We start from the raw sequence: 18,342 nt of genomic DNA on the forward strand, positions 1-18,342 counted from the left end.
CCCTGTGCCAAATTCGTTTATGAGAATGTTTGATCAGTGATACCACCACATGAACAACCATGCCCATGGCCAGCAAGTGCATCCAACAGCATAGACTACCAAACTTGGGGGATTCTGAAATGACTAGATAGGCTAAGATTAAGAACGCTGTGGAGCAGTGATCAATTTCTGTGTTATAATAACGGCATTGAGTTTGTGAAGTTTGTGATAGTAACGGCATTGAGTTTGTGAAGATCGGAACAAAACCCCAGAGACCCATCTGCCTTAAGTATTAATATACAGAGCAAACTCCACTGCCTTTTTCCATGTTGTGCAATGCCGTGCTCAAGCATGAACTCCACCTCACTGCTGAGTTTCTCTCTCTTTTCATGATTCACTGGATAGGCATGTTGTTTGATTGGGGCAGAGTCACCAGTGTCAATGTCATGCTCTAGTGCGTCTGAGTTGGCACATCTGAGGATAAACCCTGATATTCAAAAAGTAGCACAACGATATCACCTTTTTCCTCCTGAGGTAGGTGTGCCACAAAGACATCAAGGTTTTTTTAATCTCTGAGTTACTCAGCCGTCCTGCAGACACAGGGTGTATTGGGTTTTCCTCGTGCTCTTGAGGAATATTATTGTCAAAAGGCCACAGCAGAGGCCACAGGAAGAACATCACTACCAACTTCTCCGCCCGTTCATAGCGGTGAAGTATGGTTTCACATGACACAGCCAGGGTTTTTTCCTGCGCTCCGGTGTGGCTATGATGTAAGGGCCTGAAAAACAAGCTTGTGACCCCAGAACAGGCAACAAAACCAGTACGTGTGTCACCCACATCGAAAGTGCGGCTTTGGGACTGTTGATTGTACCAAACTTTAATTTGCGCTTTCTCCAGATTCTCACTGGCAAACTCACAGGCACCATGCAATCTGTATCGAAAAGCACTAACAAATGTGTTTAAGGTGTCGCCCTGCAATAACTTCTCTCTCAGCAAACTCAAAGGAACTCTGGCATGATGTCCAAACACGAGCTCATTCGGACTAAATGCATTCCAGCTGACTACCTCATGAAGCTGGTTGAGAGAATGCGAAGAGTGTGCAATGCTGTCATTAAGGCAAAGGGTGGCTACTTTGAAGAATCTTAAAAAGGAAACCGCACACTGCTCTTGATAGTATCACTGATATTTAATAAGCTTTAATAAGCTTTACGTATCGGCCTCACGGCCTTCATCAGAGCTTTTAAATCTTAAATATAAAATATACTTTTTGGGTTACTACATGATTCCATACGTGTTATTTCATGGTTTTGATGTCTTCACTATTATTCTACAATGTAGAAAATGATAAAAAAAATATTTAAAAAATGGAATGAGGTGTGTCCAAACTTTTGACTGGTACTTTATATTACTGTGCCTTTAGGCATACAAATAAAGCTTCTTAGTTGTTAATATGATACAAAGGATATTCATAAGATGTGTATGTCCAAGATCAGATGTTCGCACAGGAGGCTTCTTTCCGCCATGTATGGAAATGGCACCCTATGGGCCCTGGTCAGGAAATGGCACTCTATGGGCCCTGGTCAGGAAATGGCACCCTATGGGCCCTGGTCAGGAAATGGCACCCTATGGGCCCTGGTCAGGAAATGGCACCCTATGGGCCCTGGTCAGGAAATGGCACCCTTTGGGCCCTGGTCAGGAAATAGCACTCTATGGGCCCTGGTCAGGAAATGGCACCCTTTGGGCCCTGGTCAGGAAATGGCACTCTATGGGCCCTGGTCAAAAGTAGTGCACTATAGAGAGTACATGGTGCCAATTGGATTGCACACCATGACCCTTACATGAGAGGGTATAAAATATAGACAGTAATATTTGTAATATAATATTCAGATCATTGTTCTCTAGCTTGTTGTGCGCTCACACACTGAGCCACCTCTCAACCTTACAGAAGGAGTGACATCCCATCTCATGCAGAACTTCAGCTGAGTCATCAGAAACAGCATGCCGTGATTGGAAAGCCATGTTGGTGAGTGGGTGGGTCAGAATCAGCAGAGGAGGTTGTGTGTGTGTGTGTGTGTGTGTGTGTGTGTGTGTGTGTGTGTGTGTGTGTGTGTGTGTGTGTGTGTGTGTGTGTGTGTGTGTGTGTGTGTGTGTGTCTGTGCGTGTGTGTGTGTGTGTGTCTGTGCGTGTGTCTGTGCGTGTGTCTGTGTTTGTGTACGTGTGTTTGAGTGAGAGAGAGAGAGAGAGAGAGAGAGAGAGAGAGAGAGAGAGAGAGAGAGAGAGAGAGAGAGAGTATGTGTGTGGGGATTAATAAATATGCATAATCAATTCCTGACCTTCCTTTTGAACTTGAATAGGAAAGAACACATGTTATTCTGGTCTTGCAGCTATCCTCTCAGAAGCAACTTACTACACGTTTCAGTCAAAATAAAGCTGAGTGAACAGTAAGGCGGCTCACTGTATTGAAAATGCATTATTTTTCAACTGCAGACAGTATGCATCGCTGTCAGTCAGTGAGTAAGCCTAAGCAACGTATGCTATAAAAGTCCTATACAAAAAGCTTTTTATCGATTCCTGTAATGAGAGATAATAAACGCTTGCAAATGGTCAGCTTGAATTATCTGCCCAGTCGAATGGTCCCCCAAACAATCAGCTCAGATATAAGTGTAGGTTAAATGTGGTTAACTGCTTCAATGACACCTCATCCATTATTTGTTCACTTTATACATGAGCAGGGTGATGGGTAGGCACGGAAATGAACAGCCTTAGCTACTTGCATTAAAACATCTGCCTTACAAATAAAACAGTATTGGACTCAGGGATGTTTCTGTCACAAAGAGATCAATAAGCAATGTGTTTGGTGTGCTGGACCATACACACACTGCCATGTTCCATCTAATGTGTTCTGCATTGTGTTTGTCAAAGAAACATGAGTTCGCAAAAAACGGGTTATCGCTTCAGTGTGTGTGTGTGTTTCCTTCCAATGCAGTTTTGCAGAGAGGATATACTGTAGCTACAGTACATGGTCAACATAACTACATGTTGAAAGTAAAGGTACATTTATTTTACATTTATAACGGACACACCAATGGAGGAACACAATGCAGATGAATGTGAACTCAACATACAGTAGAAGTACAGTAGGTGATACTCACCCCAAAGTTGTAGCACTGGTTATTAAACACATAACATCATGATATTAATTATTTGCAAAGATTACACTGCAGTATTACATTTGCTACATTGATATCAGAAGTGGGATGGTGCCCAATGGGTGCCATTCTACTACTTTTGACCACAATGTAGCAAATATTATATGCATAGTGGGGAAACAAATACAAACAGAAAGCATTTAAATGGACCCTGCTTACCAATATTATGAGATATCCCAAAGCGTTGAATTTGACAGTTAGGCCTATTGACCTGATATAGCACTTCTAGTCCAGCACTGCAACAAGTGAGCATCCTGAAAAGCTTTACATATTGTACCAGAGGAAAAAAGGAGACAGACAGGTGGCTAACCTATTTAAAATCCATTGGGTTGTTGCCTCCTGAGTGGCACAGCGGTCTAAGGCACTGCAATGCTTGAGGCATCTCTACAGATCCAGGTTTGATCCTGGGCTGTGTCACTGCTGGCCGTGACCATGAGACCGATGAGGAGACGCACAATTGGCCAGCGTCGTCCGGGTTATATGATGAAGAGCATCTGACTGGACATAAACTACTACTACCATATAAAATAATAGTTCTCAATTTCACTCTAATGCATCTATGTGTAAGTAGGCTAAGGTGCAGTCAAGCGCTTTGCTACAATGTAACTGACCCTGCCTTGACTTGTTCATCACTTGCTGCAAATATCACCCCTGCACTAGTCGAGTGTCACACCCTCTCCTCCATCCTCACCCCTCCCCTAGTCAAATATCAACCCTGCACTAGTCGAGTGTCACACCCTCTCCTCACTCCTCACCCCTCCCCTAGTCAAGTATCAATCCTGCACTAGTCGAGTGTCACACCCTCTCCTCCATCCTCACCCCTCCCCTAGCCAAATATCAACCCTGCACCAGTCGAGTGTCACACCCTCTCCCCACTCCTTACCCCTCCCCTAGTCAAATATCATTCCTGCATTAATCAAGAGGCACCTTCTCCTCAACCCTCAAAATCTACAAAGAAATGGTTCATTTACCAAAAAAACTACTTTTTGCAATGGCCATCTCAGTCTCTGGACTTAACCCCATTGAAAACCTGTGATTTGAATTGAAGAAGGCAGTCCATAAGTGCAGATGAGGGATATCAAGGATCTAGAAAGATTCTGTATGGAGGAATGGTCTAACATCACTCCCAAAGTGTTCTCCAACCACATAAAACATTTCATAAAAAAGTGTCGAACAGGTGATCCTATAATTTTGACCCCTAACTTTTAGAGAATTTTTGTTATTACTTGTGAAACAAAATCTCTTTCTCTGAGTAAATGTATTTGTGTATAGCTAAATATAGCTAAGTATTTGTCAAAATTTTTTATAGTCTTTTTTGGTCATCTTTATCAAGGGATCCAATTATTCCGAACCCCGCAAGCTCCTTGCATTTGTAGATACCAGCCATGGAAGGGGGTGAAAAGACTGCATCTACTGTCAGAAAAGGGAGACAGTAGGCTACAGGATAAGACAGGTAATTTTGTGGGAGGACTTTATGAAAATATTATCCAGTTGTCTCTAATAAGGACAACTATTAGGACAGAGAGATAATAGCAAAATCATTTTCAGTGCTGTCAAATTTTTCTATAATGTAGCCTGTTTCTTTGTGATGTTTTCTGTCCTCAGATACAGTGAGTCGTAAAAGCCTGTCCACAGACGAAAAGGTCCCAATGAGTGTCCCAAGATAATATTTTTACTTTATTTATTTAACTAGGCAAGTCAGTTAAGAACACATTCTTATTTACAATGACAGCCTAGGAACAGTGGGTTAACTGCCTTGTTCAGGGGCAGAACAACTGATTTTTACCTTGTCAGCTCAGTGATTTGATCTAGCAACCTTTCGGTTACTGGCCCAGCACTCTAACCACTAGGCTACGGATTATATGTGTACCTATGTTAGCAAATGTTGTATACAGTTAAAAGTCACACACAATGTATAACCCTATCACAATTGGAGCAGGCCAACCCTGCTGCTGGAGGTCTGTAGGCTTCTGTTCAAGTCCTGCACTAACACACCTGATTCAACATATCAAACCTAATGAGTTGACAATCAAGTGTGCTATTACTGGGCTGGAATAGAAGTCTGCTCACCCAGTAGATCAGGGATAAGTGGAGCAAGGTTGACCAATGCAGGAGTGGACTTTTTTATGTTCACCTGGAATGATGCTTTAGTATTAATAGACTACTTGTTACTACTCAATTGAATACTGCATTGTTCTTTGGACTAAGAGGTCCAACCTTTACAAACAAGTTATCTTATTTGTACATTTTGAAATGTTATGAAATAAAGTGTTGATTCTTTGAAGTGAAGTGTTTAAACTTGTTTTAATTGTTGAATCACAGATCACAATCCTGCAATGAAGTGGGGAAAGGGATCTGTCCCTAATTTGTCTGTGTTTCTGTGTTGTATTCTAAAATGAGCATTGCCTTTTTGTCCAGTTATAAGCTCTCCAATCTGTTTTATCAGAACATCAGCCATGTGTACCCATTTTGCAGCTTGTCACATGGCATGCATCGTCAACGCAGCCATAGGCTTACAGCATGTCAGCACTACTGGCCTTATGGGCATGTGCAATGCACCCCTTATCATTGTACATCTGAAGCAGAGAATAGCTAAACTCACACGTTGTTTACACATACTTGAGTATATGTTGTCAATTTAAAATGATACAGGTAGAAAATATTTATGAGGCTAACCATACCAGATTTTTTCTGGTAATCATGTGGTCCTAGCAGTACCACAGGTTTTTTGACTGAGACTATGGTCCTGTTGTCACGCTCCTCTTCCTGGAAATGACTGGACCAAAGCGCACCGTGGTACGTGTTCACGATATTTTATTTAAATCAGAACACTTGAACAAAAATAACAAAGAGAAAAACAAACAGTTCTGTAAGGTAACTAAACTATACAGAAAACAACTACCCACAAACACAGGTGGGGAAAGGCTGCCTAAATATGATTCCCAATCAGAGACAACGATAGACAGCTGTCCCTGATTGAGAACCACACCTGGCCAAACACAAAGAAATAGAAAACATAGAAATAAAGAAACTAGAATGCCCACCCTAGTCACACCCTGGCCTAACCAAAATAGAGAATAAAAGCCTCTCTATGGCCAGGGTGTGACACCTGTGGTAACTGAAACAATGAAAATGAGTTTAAACCAATAAAACCTATTGACATACAGTACTGTCATTAAAAATACGATGGGAAAAAAAGATGACTGTAAAGAATGAATTGTAATAACAAAGGAATTATGTATACTTGATTATCAATCGTTCCATTTGATACGTTGAATCGGGTGTTAGTGCTGGGCTGGAACAGAAGCCTGCACACCCAACAGACCTCCAGCAGCAGGGTTGGCCTGCCCAGTTGTAATAGGGTTATACATTGTCTGTGACTTTTAACTGTATACAACATTTGCTAACATAGGTAGACATATAACCCATGGTATACAGGATATACCCTCAGTCTGAAGCGATATTCATTGGGACCACTTCATCTGCGGACAGGCTTTCACAGCTCTCCATATCTGAGAACAGAGAACATCACATAGAAGCATGCTTCATTATAAAAAAAATTAGACAGCACCAAATATTATGTTGCTATTTTCTCTTTGTCCATTAGTTTTCCTTACTAAGGACTGGAATTGGAGAATCTTTTGATAATGTCCTCCCACAAAAGGATGGAAGCAAAAGTCATTCCGTTACCTAAGAATAGTAAAGCCCCCTTTACTGGCTCAAATAGCCGACCAACCAGCCTGTTACCAACCCGTAGTAAAAGTTTTGGAAAAAATGGTGTTTGACCGGATACAATGCTATTTTACAGTAAAGAAATTGACAACAGACTTTCAGCATGCTTATAGGGAAGGACATTCAACAAGCACAGCACTTACACAAATGACTGATGATTGGCTGAGAGAAATTGATGATAAAAATATTGTGGGAGCTGTTTTGTTAGACTTTAGTGCGGTTTTGACATTATTGATCATAGTCTGCTGCTGGAAAAACATATATGTTATGGCTTTACATCCCCTACTGTATTGTGGATAAAGAATTACCTGACTAAAGAACACAGAAGGTGTTCTTTAATGGAAGCCTCGCAAAAATAATCCAGGTAAAATCAGGAATTCCCCAGAGCAGATGCCTAGGTCCTTACTTCAATCTTTACTAACTGTCACACCCTGATCTGGTTCAGGTTTCCACCAGGTGTCTCTTATTTTCCCCCATTATCCCCTGTGATATTTATATCTGCCTTTTCTGATTTGCTGTTGCCAGTTCATCTTGTTATGTCAGGTCTTACCAGCATTTTCCCCATTTCTCCCACTCTCAAGTTTTGTTTTCTAGTCTTCCCGTTTTTGACCCTGAGTCCACCTGCCACTTTGCCCCTGATTGACTTGGCCTTGGATTACGAACCTTTGCCTGCACTTGACCTGCCCTTTGCCCACTCCTTTGTATAATAAATATTCTGAGGATCGTACTATCCGCCTCCTGTGTCTGCATCTGGGACATATCCTGAGTTGTGATGCTAACATGCCTTTGAGTATAGCCAGTGTGTCTATGTATGCGGATGACTATGTATGCGGATGACAACACTTAAGAGGTGCAGTTAGTTTCAGAATGGGTGGCAAGGAATAAGTTAGTACTAAATATTTCAAAAACTAAAAGCATTGTATTTGGGACAAACCATTCAAATAACACAAATAGTGTGGAAATTGAGCACGTTGGGGTGACTAAACTGCTTGGAGTAACCCTGGATTGTAAACTGTCATGGTCAAACATATTGATTCAATAGTAGCTAAGATGGTGAGAAGTATGTCCATAATAAAGCGCTGCTCTAACTTCATAACAGCACCATCAACAAGCCTGGTCCTACGGGCTTTAGTTTTGTCACACATAGACTACTGTGCAGTCGTGTGGTCAGGTGCCACAAAGACGGACTCAGGAAAATTGCAATTGGCTCAGAACGGGGCAGCACGGCTGATCCTTGAATGTACACAGAAAGCAAACAATAATAATATGCATGTCAATCTCTCCTGGCTCAAAGTGGAGGAGAGATTGAATTCCTCAGTACTTGTATTTGTGAGTGGTATTGACATGTTGAAAGCACCGAGCTGTCTGTTTAAATGACTAGCACTCAGCTTAAACACCCATGCAGAGGGGGCATGTCTTTTGGCGACGGAGGGGATGGGATAACTATACAAACTACCCTTACTAGTGTTAGTTTAACAACCAGGACAATGGCAGTGTCACAAGAAAGGGACACAAAGAAATTGGACTTCTTTTGCCTAAAAGAATGGTCAAAATGAAGAAATCACCTTACCACACGTACCAACACACAGGTGTGATCATTCTACAGTGGTCCCTGTAGTTACGATCAAACCGGTGTGATTAGAACACTTATTTAGAACGGACAGTTTCGAATGACGCAACAATCAGCATTTGAGCTGGCCACACTTTTTTCAGAAACATTTTGCACAAACACAGTCCTTACAAAGTTATGTCCAGAATGTGAGCAGTTTATTTTTGGATGCAATGTTCGGACATTCACAGAAGTAGCTACTGCATAACACAATCATCCAAACAGGAAAAATGTACTAACTGTGGAAAGATTGACATAACACAAGCGGTCGTATTTGTATAACTCTCTCTGACAAAGTACAATATGAATTAGCTAATATAAATTACTATTTATAAATAATCACATCACGGGTGAGCTCACCATTGATCAAAAATAATTGAGTAAAACACTCCAGAAATCGAAAGTAATCCGACAATGGGTCGTTTCTGCGCGATGCCATGCTTTTTCCCCCTCACAGAAACCAAAGATAATAAGAGGAGACAAGATGAGTTTGGTCTCTTAATAGTATGCATGTTCAAGATGGGGGGGGTGTCGTCCACCATCGTTCACATCCCACCATTAATTTCCGGAAGTCCTCAAAATCTGTGAAGCCTTACTCATCTAATTTTGTTATAACATCTTTGGTCCAACAGACAATTACGTAAAACCCAGAATGCATTGTGTGTCAAGAAACATGGCTACACACAGCTGGAATTAGCTTAGCTCATCATAATCAGAACAACCTTCAAAAAAGTATTTTACACACATATGTGCCCATTACAATCTATGCAAGAATCGGAATGCATGAAAACAATTGGGAAGTGCTTGGGGAATTTTGTCCGGGTCAGAAATGTCCCAAAAATGTATTGTCCGCGAAAGTAAAAATAACAATTTTTTATATGAATGAATGAGGAGGCGGAACAGACCTCAATTCAAACTGTTCTTAGAAAATAAAACTAGTTAGAAAATCATTTGAAATTGAAGTTGAAACAGCATATAAATTAAAACAGGCTAAGTGCCTTGTTTTTAGGACATCGCGGATTAAATGTACTGTTGAGTAACAATCACATTCTGGAACGGAGAGAACGTTCTAACATCGCGTACATAGAAAAACTCACGCTGTGGCGACCGTTACGGAACCCAAACCGGGCTACGCGCGTGCGCCATATTGCATAAATGTATTTTGTCCCCCCACACCAAACGCGATCACGACACGCAGGTTAAAATATCAAAACAAACTGAACCAATTATATTAATTTTGGGACAGGTAGAAAATCATTATATCTATCCTACCCTGCCTTTCTAAGGTCTTCGAAAGCCAAGTCAACAAACAGATTACCGACCATTTCGAATCCCACCATACCTTCTCCGCTATGCAATCTGGTTTCAGAGCTGGTCATGGGTGCACCTCAGCCACGCTCAAGGTCATAAACGATATCTTAACCGCCATCGATAGGAAACAATACTGTGCAGCCGTATTCATTGACCTGGCCAAGGCTTTTGACTCTGTCAATCACCACATCCTCATCGGCAGACTCGACAGCCTTGGTTTCTCTAATGATTGCCTCGCCTGGTTCACCAACTACTTCTCTGATCGAGTTCAGTGTGTCAAATCGGAGGGTCTGTTGTCCGGGCCTCTGGCAGTCTATGGGGGTGCCACAGGGTTCTATTCTTGGACCGACTCTCTTCTCTGTATACATCAATGATGTCGCTCTTGCTGCTGGTGAGTCTCTGATCCACCTCTACGCAGACGACACTATTCTGCATACTTCTGGCCCTTCTTTTGACACTGTGTTAACAACCCTCCAGGCGAGCTTCAATGCCATACAACTCTCCTTCCGTGGCCTCCAATTGCTCTTAAATACAAGTAAAACTAAATGCATGCTCTTCAACCAATCACTGCCTGCACCTGCCCGCCTGTCCAACATCACTACTCTGGACGGCTCTGACTTAGAATATGTGGACAACTACAAATACCTAGGTGTCTGGTTAGACTGTAAACTCTCCTTCCAGACTCACATCAAACATCTCCAATCCAAAGTTAAATCTACAATTGGCTTTCTATTCCGCAACAAAGCATCCTTCACTCATGCTGCCAAACATACCCTTGTAAAACTGACCATCCTACCAATCGTCGACTTCGGTGATGTCATTTACAAAATAGCCTCCAAAACCCTACTCAATAAATTGGATGCAGTCTATCACAGTGCCATCCGTTTTGTCACCAAAGCCCCATATACTACCCACCACTGCGACCTGTACGCTCTCGTTGGCTGGCCCTCGCTTCATACTCGTCGCCAAACCCACTGGCTCCAGGTCATCTACAAGACCCTGCTAGGTAAAGTCCCCCCTTATCTCAGCTCGCTGGTCACCATAGCAGCACCTACCTGCAGCACGCGCTCCAGCAGGTATATCTCTCTGGTCACCCCCAAAACCAATTCTTCCTTTGGCCGCCTCTCCTTCCAGTTCTCTGCTGCCAATGACTGGAACGAACTACAGAAATCTCTGAAACTGGAAACACTTATCTCCCTCACTAGCTTTAAGCACCAGCTGTCAGAGCAGCTCATAGATTACTGCACCTGTACATAGCCCAAACAACTACCTCTTTACCTACTGTATTTATTTATTTATTTTGCTCCTTTGCACCCCATTATTTCAATCTCTACTTTGCACTTTCTTCCACTGCAAACCAACCTTCCAGTGTTTTTTTACTTGCTATATTGTATTTACTTCGCCACCATGGCCTTTTTTATATTTTTATTTATTTATATATATATTTTGTTTGCCTTCACCTCCCTTATCTCACCTCACTTGCTCACATTGTATATAGACTTATTTTTCACTGTATTATTGACTGTACATTTGTTTTACTCCATGTGTAACTATGTGTTGTTGAATGTGTCGAACTGCTTTGCTTTATCTTGGCCAGGTCGCAATTGTAAATGAGAACGTGTTCCTAATTTGCCTACCTGGTTAAATAAAGGTTAAATAAAAAATAAATAAATAAAATTAAACATTTATGGCAATTTAGATAGTTAGCTTGCACTTCCTAGCTAATTTGTCTTATTTAGCAAGCTTGCTGTTGCTAGCTAATTTGTCCTGGGATATTGTTACGAGAATTATGTTCTCAATGTTCATAAACCCAATTCGATGACCTACTCAGTCTGAAACCCAGGATTTGAAATAAACTGGTTGAAATGAATCAGACGGAGGCCCAGCTTCGTTAGTCAGAAAGTTTATTTACGAGAGCGCTGCTTAGTTGTACAAAACCATTCATTTTATACTGGCTTCTTACGCACATACTTTCACACACATACATTAGGTATCCTATGCACACATTGTCCTGCTACCCAGCCGACAAAAATTAGGGGAGTCCGTGAGAATCACTCCCCGTCGTCCCTCAAGATAGGGAGACCCTGGGAAGTACTCTCAGTGGGCCCCAGCCAAGGTTGGCACCGAATCTTGCTCAGACAGTCTGTGTTTAAGAGACTTTAGAGACATATTGTTATATTGTTTAACCCTAATTCTGACTAAAACTACACACATCATTTATTATAATTTTACTGACTAACACTACACACGTAATTGATTATTATGTTATGATTCTAATCAATTTCATACAATTAGATAGCTTCAGGGTGGAATGTTCTAGTCAGTCTTTTAAACCTGTAAATTCCATCAACAGATATAAACGTTGAGTTGTTATTTTACCTGAAATGCACAAGGTCCTCTGCTCCGCCAATTAATCCACACATAAAACGGTCAATCGAATCGTTTCTGGTCATCTCTCTTACTTCCAGGCTTTTTCTTCTCTTGACTTTATATTGCGATTGGCAACTTTCATAAATTAGGTGCATTACCGCCACTGACCTCGTTTGTCTTTCAGTCACCCACGTGGGTATAACCAATGAGGAGATGGCACGTGGGTACCTGCTCCTATAATCCAATGAGGAGATGGGAGAGGCAGGACTTGCAGCGCAATCTGCTTCAAAAATAGAACTGATTTCTATTTTAGCTCTTGGCAACGCAGACGCTCATTGGCACGCGTGAGCAGTGTGGGTGCAATAATTGAATAACATAGATTTCTACATTTATTTTGCACCTCTCACGCACGCGACGTGAGCGGTGTAGTCAGCCTGTTAGAGATATTTGGAACTCACACATGAAAGGGTTAAACATTGACCCAGAATTTAGGAAAGCATCACAAAATGACTGGTATAAGTGGGCTCAGTACACGGCACAGAAACATAGAATGGATAATTGAATCTTATGTAGCAAATCTCCTATGTCAGATCTACTAATAGTACCTGAACCTGCGAAGTTTGAAGAATGTAAAAAAAATACAAAAATATCGATGTAATAAGAGAAAATACTGCAATCCTTGGTGTAATATAGAATGCAGAAAAGCACTAGGTAGCACTACAAGAAATATGGTAATAAATACAACTTGTGAGGGAGAAAGTGAATGTGCTGTTTATGACATCAGAACAAAATGGGATGGACCTCAAAATAATAGACATACTGTGGTAAATGGAAAATATGAATGCTTCTATAGTTCTCAAGATAAAGGGATAGATTTAGGGAATACAACACTAGAGTGTCACACCATTTGGCTATTAGAAACTGCAGGGGTTTGAAAATTTGGTGACAAAGGCGTAATCACATATGTGAGAGGGTCATGCGGAAGAATAACTAATGTAAGTCCATTTTTATCAATTCTAAAAAAAAAACAAGAGAAAAATAAACTGTTGAATGTTTTACCAACAAAATGGACAGGACTTTGTACATTTGTTAGCGCAATACAGCAGGCTACCATTATTGATTCACAACGACAGAACAGTCCAGAACAGACTATGAGAGGCACACAGTACTACACAGAGCCATGACTACATGGAACTCTATTCCACATCAGATAACTGATGCAAGCAGTAAATAAAATAAAAAAAGCAGATATAAATGCACCTTATGGAACCGCTGGGACTGTGAAGCAACAGAAACATAGGCACAGACACATGCATACACACACATGATAACATACGCACTAACATACGCACAACACTTAGTGTGTTGTGAAATCTGTTATGAATGTATTGTAATGTCTTTCAAATTGTATAACTGCCTTCATTTAGCTGGACCCCAGTAAGAGTAGCTGCTGCCTTGGAAGCAGCTAATGGGGTCCATAATAAATACAAATATCTGTCCTATTCAGTTGCCTACTCTCTCACTTCTCCGACAACTGGAGCTGCAGTCCTTTCACCCCCTTCTATGGCTACAAATGTATGGGGCTTGTGGTTTTAATTTACAATGATACATACATCAAGTAAGCTAGCTAATAGGAAGTTATATCTAGCTAATGATATTTGATTCACTTAGCTATAGAGTAAAGTTATCTAGCAAGCATCTTATACACAGTGGCCTACTAAGTGTAGGTAGCTAGTTAATGTATTTACATGAATAGGTTCTCCCACTGCCTCAGTTTTTTGGGGTTCTTAGAAAATTTTTATAATCTGCTTTTAGCTTGTATTTCGGCCAATTGTGAATAAAAGAGTGCAAGGGTAAGGGGTGAGAAGAACTGTGGCTTGACTAGAACAGTGGTGATAAGTGACTAGGGTGATGGTTGAAGAGGAGGTGTTGACTGACTAGTCTCTAGTGTGTTGATATTTGATTAAGGGAGGCTTGAAGAGGAAGAGTGACACTAGACTTGTGCAGGCTTGAGACACAACAAGGGGAGGGGACGTCTGAGAAGGAGGAAGGAGAGAGTTCCTAATATGTATTCCGTACCACAACTTCCGCACGCTGCACGAGGTGGAACTTCGAACGTAGGCAAAAACTGCTTCTCCAAAAAAATCCCCGATCACACTATAGGTGACGTCATGGTCACGTTGGCTTATGGTTCAAAACACTTGGAACTCGGAAATCTCCGACTTCAGTACATTCAAGACATCTGGGAACCGTTTTGAAAGGTCATCCAACTCGGAATTCAAACTCGGGCCTCTTTCTAAAGGTCGACTTTCTGACCTGAAGATCACTGAAGTCATGATTTCCAAGTTCCCGGTTGTCTTGAACACAACATAGCTAAACTCACGTCTTCGTCTCGCGACGAACTGCACATGTGCAGGCAGTCAAATCAAAGTCAGATATTACAACGTGTCAGTTTTTTCCACTTTCATGGGGTTCGCGTAATAACATGTTCAACTACTTAAGACATTGGCTCGAATCTAAGTTGTGCCTTTAGATTTCTAGAAAACTAATAACCAAGGAAGATTGTTAACTTCCCTCATTGACTTCTCAAAAAACGGCCTAGTCAATTTGGTCTGTTTCGCAAGCTTAGAAACCAGTGTTCCAAGTTTCGCTTCTGAACTTTTTTTCGATTCCTCAATTCCGTATGGTCCTAAACGAAGCAAGAATAACAACAACCAGTCAGTATCATTTCGAAACTAACGTTATCCATATCAAGCTTAGGCTATACATCGCCAAAAGAAACGCCAATGACTTGGTAACAAATCATTTAGAAAATATAGAATTAAGACAGATACTAGTCAGGTAGGAGATTCCTAGATAACGTTAGCTGCGCTCGGTTGGTCTGCTCCAAACTATTGTGGCGATTGTAAATATTGCATCAAGAAATCAAACAGGTCACTGATAGCATACAACATAGTTTGCGTTTCGCACGTCCATTTTTATTTTGACAACTCACATTTCTTCGAAAGGCAATGTCTAGAATGCTGAGCAAGGATCTCCCGGATATCGAGGTATAAGGCTACTGTAAATGCATTGTTATTCTGCTCTATCAAATACTGCTGTATCAGAAACGTTAAATCGCATTTTTGCTGCCGTGTCACTGTTATCACATTATGCATGTATTCGATATCGAAATAAGTGTCATTATTGACAGTATAAATTACATTATTGTCATGTATTTATAATTCAGGTGCTTTACCAATACAAAGAGCTTGTTTTGGTGTGCTTGTATGAGGAATAGATCTTTGTTTCCCACTAAAACAGTTGTTGAAAAAAATCTGCTTTATCACAGCAACTACCCCATCATACTTGCAAGACAGTTTAAAATAATGCTAAGTTAACGTTGAATAATGGGTTATTGATATTTTGTTGTGGCAGAGATTTTCAGATGTTTTTTCACTGTGGACAAAAGGGATGCCTTGAAGTTATTGGGGCAAAGTTTATCCTGTGGGTGTTGGTTTGTTTGTTTTGAGTTAGAGTGTATGTAGTTTGTTGTGATGTGTTTTGGAAATAATACAATAGAATGGAATATAAAATGGGATATAATATTCAAATAGACCTTATTGTTTTGCAAAGCAAACAAATGGCATATCATCTGTTGCTTTCTTGAGTCAAACCCAGGCAATGGATGTCTATTGCTGTATTGTTGGCTTTATGCTTCACCTGGTATTGAATCAAAACTAAATTATTTATCATGTTTCCATTATACATGCCCATTTTTCTTCCATTATGAAATCCATCACTACTGTGTATGGAATTACTTAAATCAATTAAATGATCAACTTTATTATAAATGCAACAACCACAAACACGCTTGCAAATACGAGGAAGGGATCAGTTTAGGAAATCCTATTTTACCAGGAGTATTTCTTATTCATTATGGACTGAATGTAAAGTCTATTGCGTTTAATACCATCCACAAGTGTTCTGTTCCGCTAACTAACACACCATAGAGATCATGTGGACATCACATGGTCATTTCACTGTTCACTTCTGCTGCCTGTTCCAGTGGAATGTGCAGGCTATAGGCAAGGGTCAACTTATCACTTCCTGAGACATTGGAGGAAACTTGCTGTTGTCTAATCCGTTGCTGTGTGTGTTGGGACTTGTGCATGCTTCTCTACAAGTGTAAACAAGCATTACTTTGCAGCATGCAGTACATAAGAATGTTTGTGAATGACCTATGCTCCCCAAAGAGCAATTCATTTAAGTAAGTAAGTCATGGAGTACTCAAACTCACATGTTTAAGCATAATAATTGTAGCGTCTACAATTTGACCAAAAGGACAATAAAGGGTATGTTGATGATTGAGAAATCTAATGGCTTTAACTACTTGGCTAGTAGATAATTGAAAATGTGTAAACCGTTTGCAAGGAAAATGCATCTGAGGTGCAAAGGTTTTATCCCTGAGTGAACTCGGATTAATGTTTTGCTCTTGAGACTGAGAGCCAATAAGTCAATGGGGTTTCCTGCTGAGGAAGGAGAGGCCCCCAAGAGGTGGTGGTTATCCTGGAACACTAAACACTGTACATTTCTTGGAAGAAGGGTTTTAAGTTTCACATTGCAATTGGCTCTGTCTTTCCACATGTTATTTTTCCCAGGCTAGTGAGAGATGGGTGTGTTAGTTCATTGTCGTCTTGTTGTATGAAATTGATCTATCAATGACTTTGTGGTTTCAATAGCCTCCACATCTATTAAAATGGTTACTTGTTCTTAGAGACAAAGTTAAGTAAAAATGTGGGTCTGGTTTAGCCATGACTTGTAAGGTTAATGTTTTCCCTTTGGTCAACACCCACTGTTCCCGAGGGTGGAATAAGTTGAGGAATCCTGAGTAGGATAGATAACTGAAGCTATTCCATAGGGCTGTGTGCAGGTGTTAAGCAGAATATCAGGGTTGCTGTTGCAGTTCTATATTTATTTCCATGAATCCACTTGGAGTAGTCTACTATAAGATTTCATCCTTTGTATCTTTGGGTATTATGGGGCGGCAGGTAACCTAGTGGTTAGAGCGTTGGGCCAGTAACTGAAAGGTTGCTAGATCGAATCCCCGAGCTGACAAGGTAAAAATCTGTTGTTCTGTCCCTGAACAAGGCAGTTAACCCACAGTTCTTAGGCCGTCATTGTAAATAAGAATTTGTTCTTCACTGACTTGCCTAGTTAAATAAATATTCTAATGAGCTTTGCCCCCAAAACTGGAGCAAATTTGGTTGGACCGGACCAAATCTGTACCAATCGTAGATGTCTATGTTTCACAAGTTTGGACAGTACAGTAGAGTACAGCACAGCAAAGTACTGTTGCTAATCAGGACCTTAATTGGTTCCTCTCCCTGCCTGACTGCCTCAAACCTTCGGGGGGGTGGAAGTCTGTGTGTGTAATAGGACTGTTCCTTCTCACTTCATATGACCTGACCTCGGGACGAATTCCTCACCCCTCTCTAACTTGTCAGTGCCTCCCTCTTTAGGAGCCATGATATTTACAGTAACAATAACATGTTTAACAGAATATAAACTTTCTGCACTCCCCCTTGTCTCACTCAGTAACTTTCCAAACACCTAGTTCTCATCCACCCTCCATTGACTCCAACACTCCTTATACATGTAAAGTAATCAATAGATTCTGGTATGGTTACATGAATACGTATATTTCAAGCTAGAATTCAACAGTACAGTAAAGAAAAGTGTAGTAGAATAATGTAAAATCGCCAACCCTAGCCTCTGTGAAGTGAATAGCAAAGCATCTTTCCCTAGAGCCAGTTCAATTTTGACATTATAGTGTTGTTTACCTAAAAATATCTGATATTATTTAGCTTTTTAGCACACTTTAGTCGCTTGGATCTAGCTGGCTTAAAAAGCCTTGGTTCAACGCTGGACTGAGGGAATCTAATGGAACCTTTTATGAAGGCAGTAGCCACAGTGGAGTGCAGTAAGTCAAACCCTTCATTAGCATCTTTATTCAGGGACTAATGGCAACAGTGACGTGACCTTCTTCCTGCCTCTGCACTTAAAACCATCACTAAACTACTCCTGCCTGCCATTGGAAATGGCTTTTTAAATCTCATTATAATTGCCATCTCTGGTGCAATTAAATACTAA

General features: G+C 40.8%; 1 protein-coding gene across 2 annotated transcripts in view; it reads left to right on the top strand.

Moving 5' to 3' along the window:
• The first annotated feature begins 14,629 nt into the window (after nucleotides 1-14,629).
• Nucleotides 14,630-18,342, top strand: part of LOC129822899 (dihydropyrimidine dehydrogenase [NADP(+)]-like) — a 213,809-nt gene continuing 210,096 nt past the window's right edge. Inside the window, exon 1 of one of the 2 annotated variants that reach the window (XM_055881411.1) lies at nucleotides 14,630-15,260. In XM_055881411.1, the coding sequence (XP_055737386.1) occupies nucleotides 15,222-15,260 (39 nt within the window). In that variant the 5' untranslated portion in view covers nucleotides 14,630-15,221. The remainder of the gene's footprint in view (nucleotides 15,261-18,342) is intronic. The other variant, XM_055881410.1, reaches the window with a different exon arrangement.

Source organism: Salvelinus fontinalis, chromosome 25 (genome assembly GCF_029448725.1).
Source record: "Salvelinus fontinalis isolate EN_2023a chromosome 25, ASM2944872v1, whole genome shotgun sequence".
In the NCBI taxonomy this organism is placed as follows: domain Eukaryota; kingdom Metazoa; phylum Chordata; class Actinopteri; order Salmoniformes; family Salmonidae; genus Salvelinus; species Salvelinus fontinalis.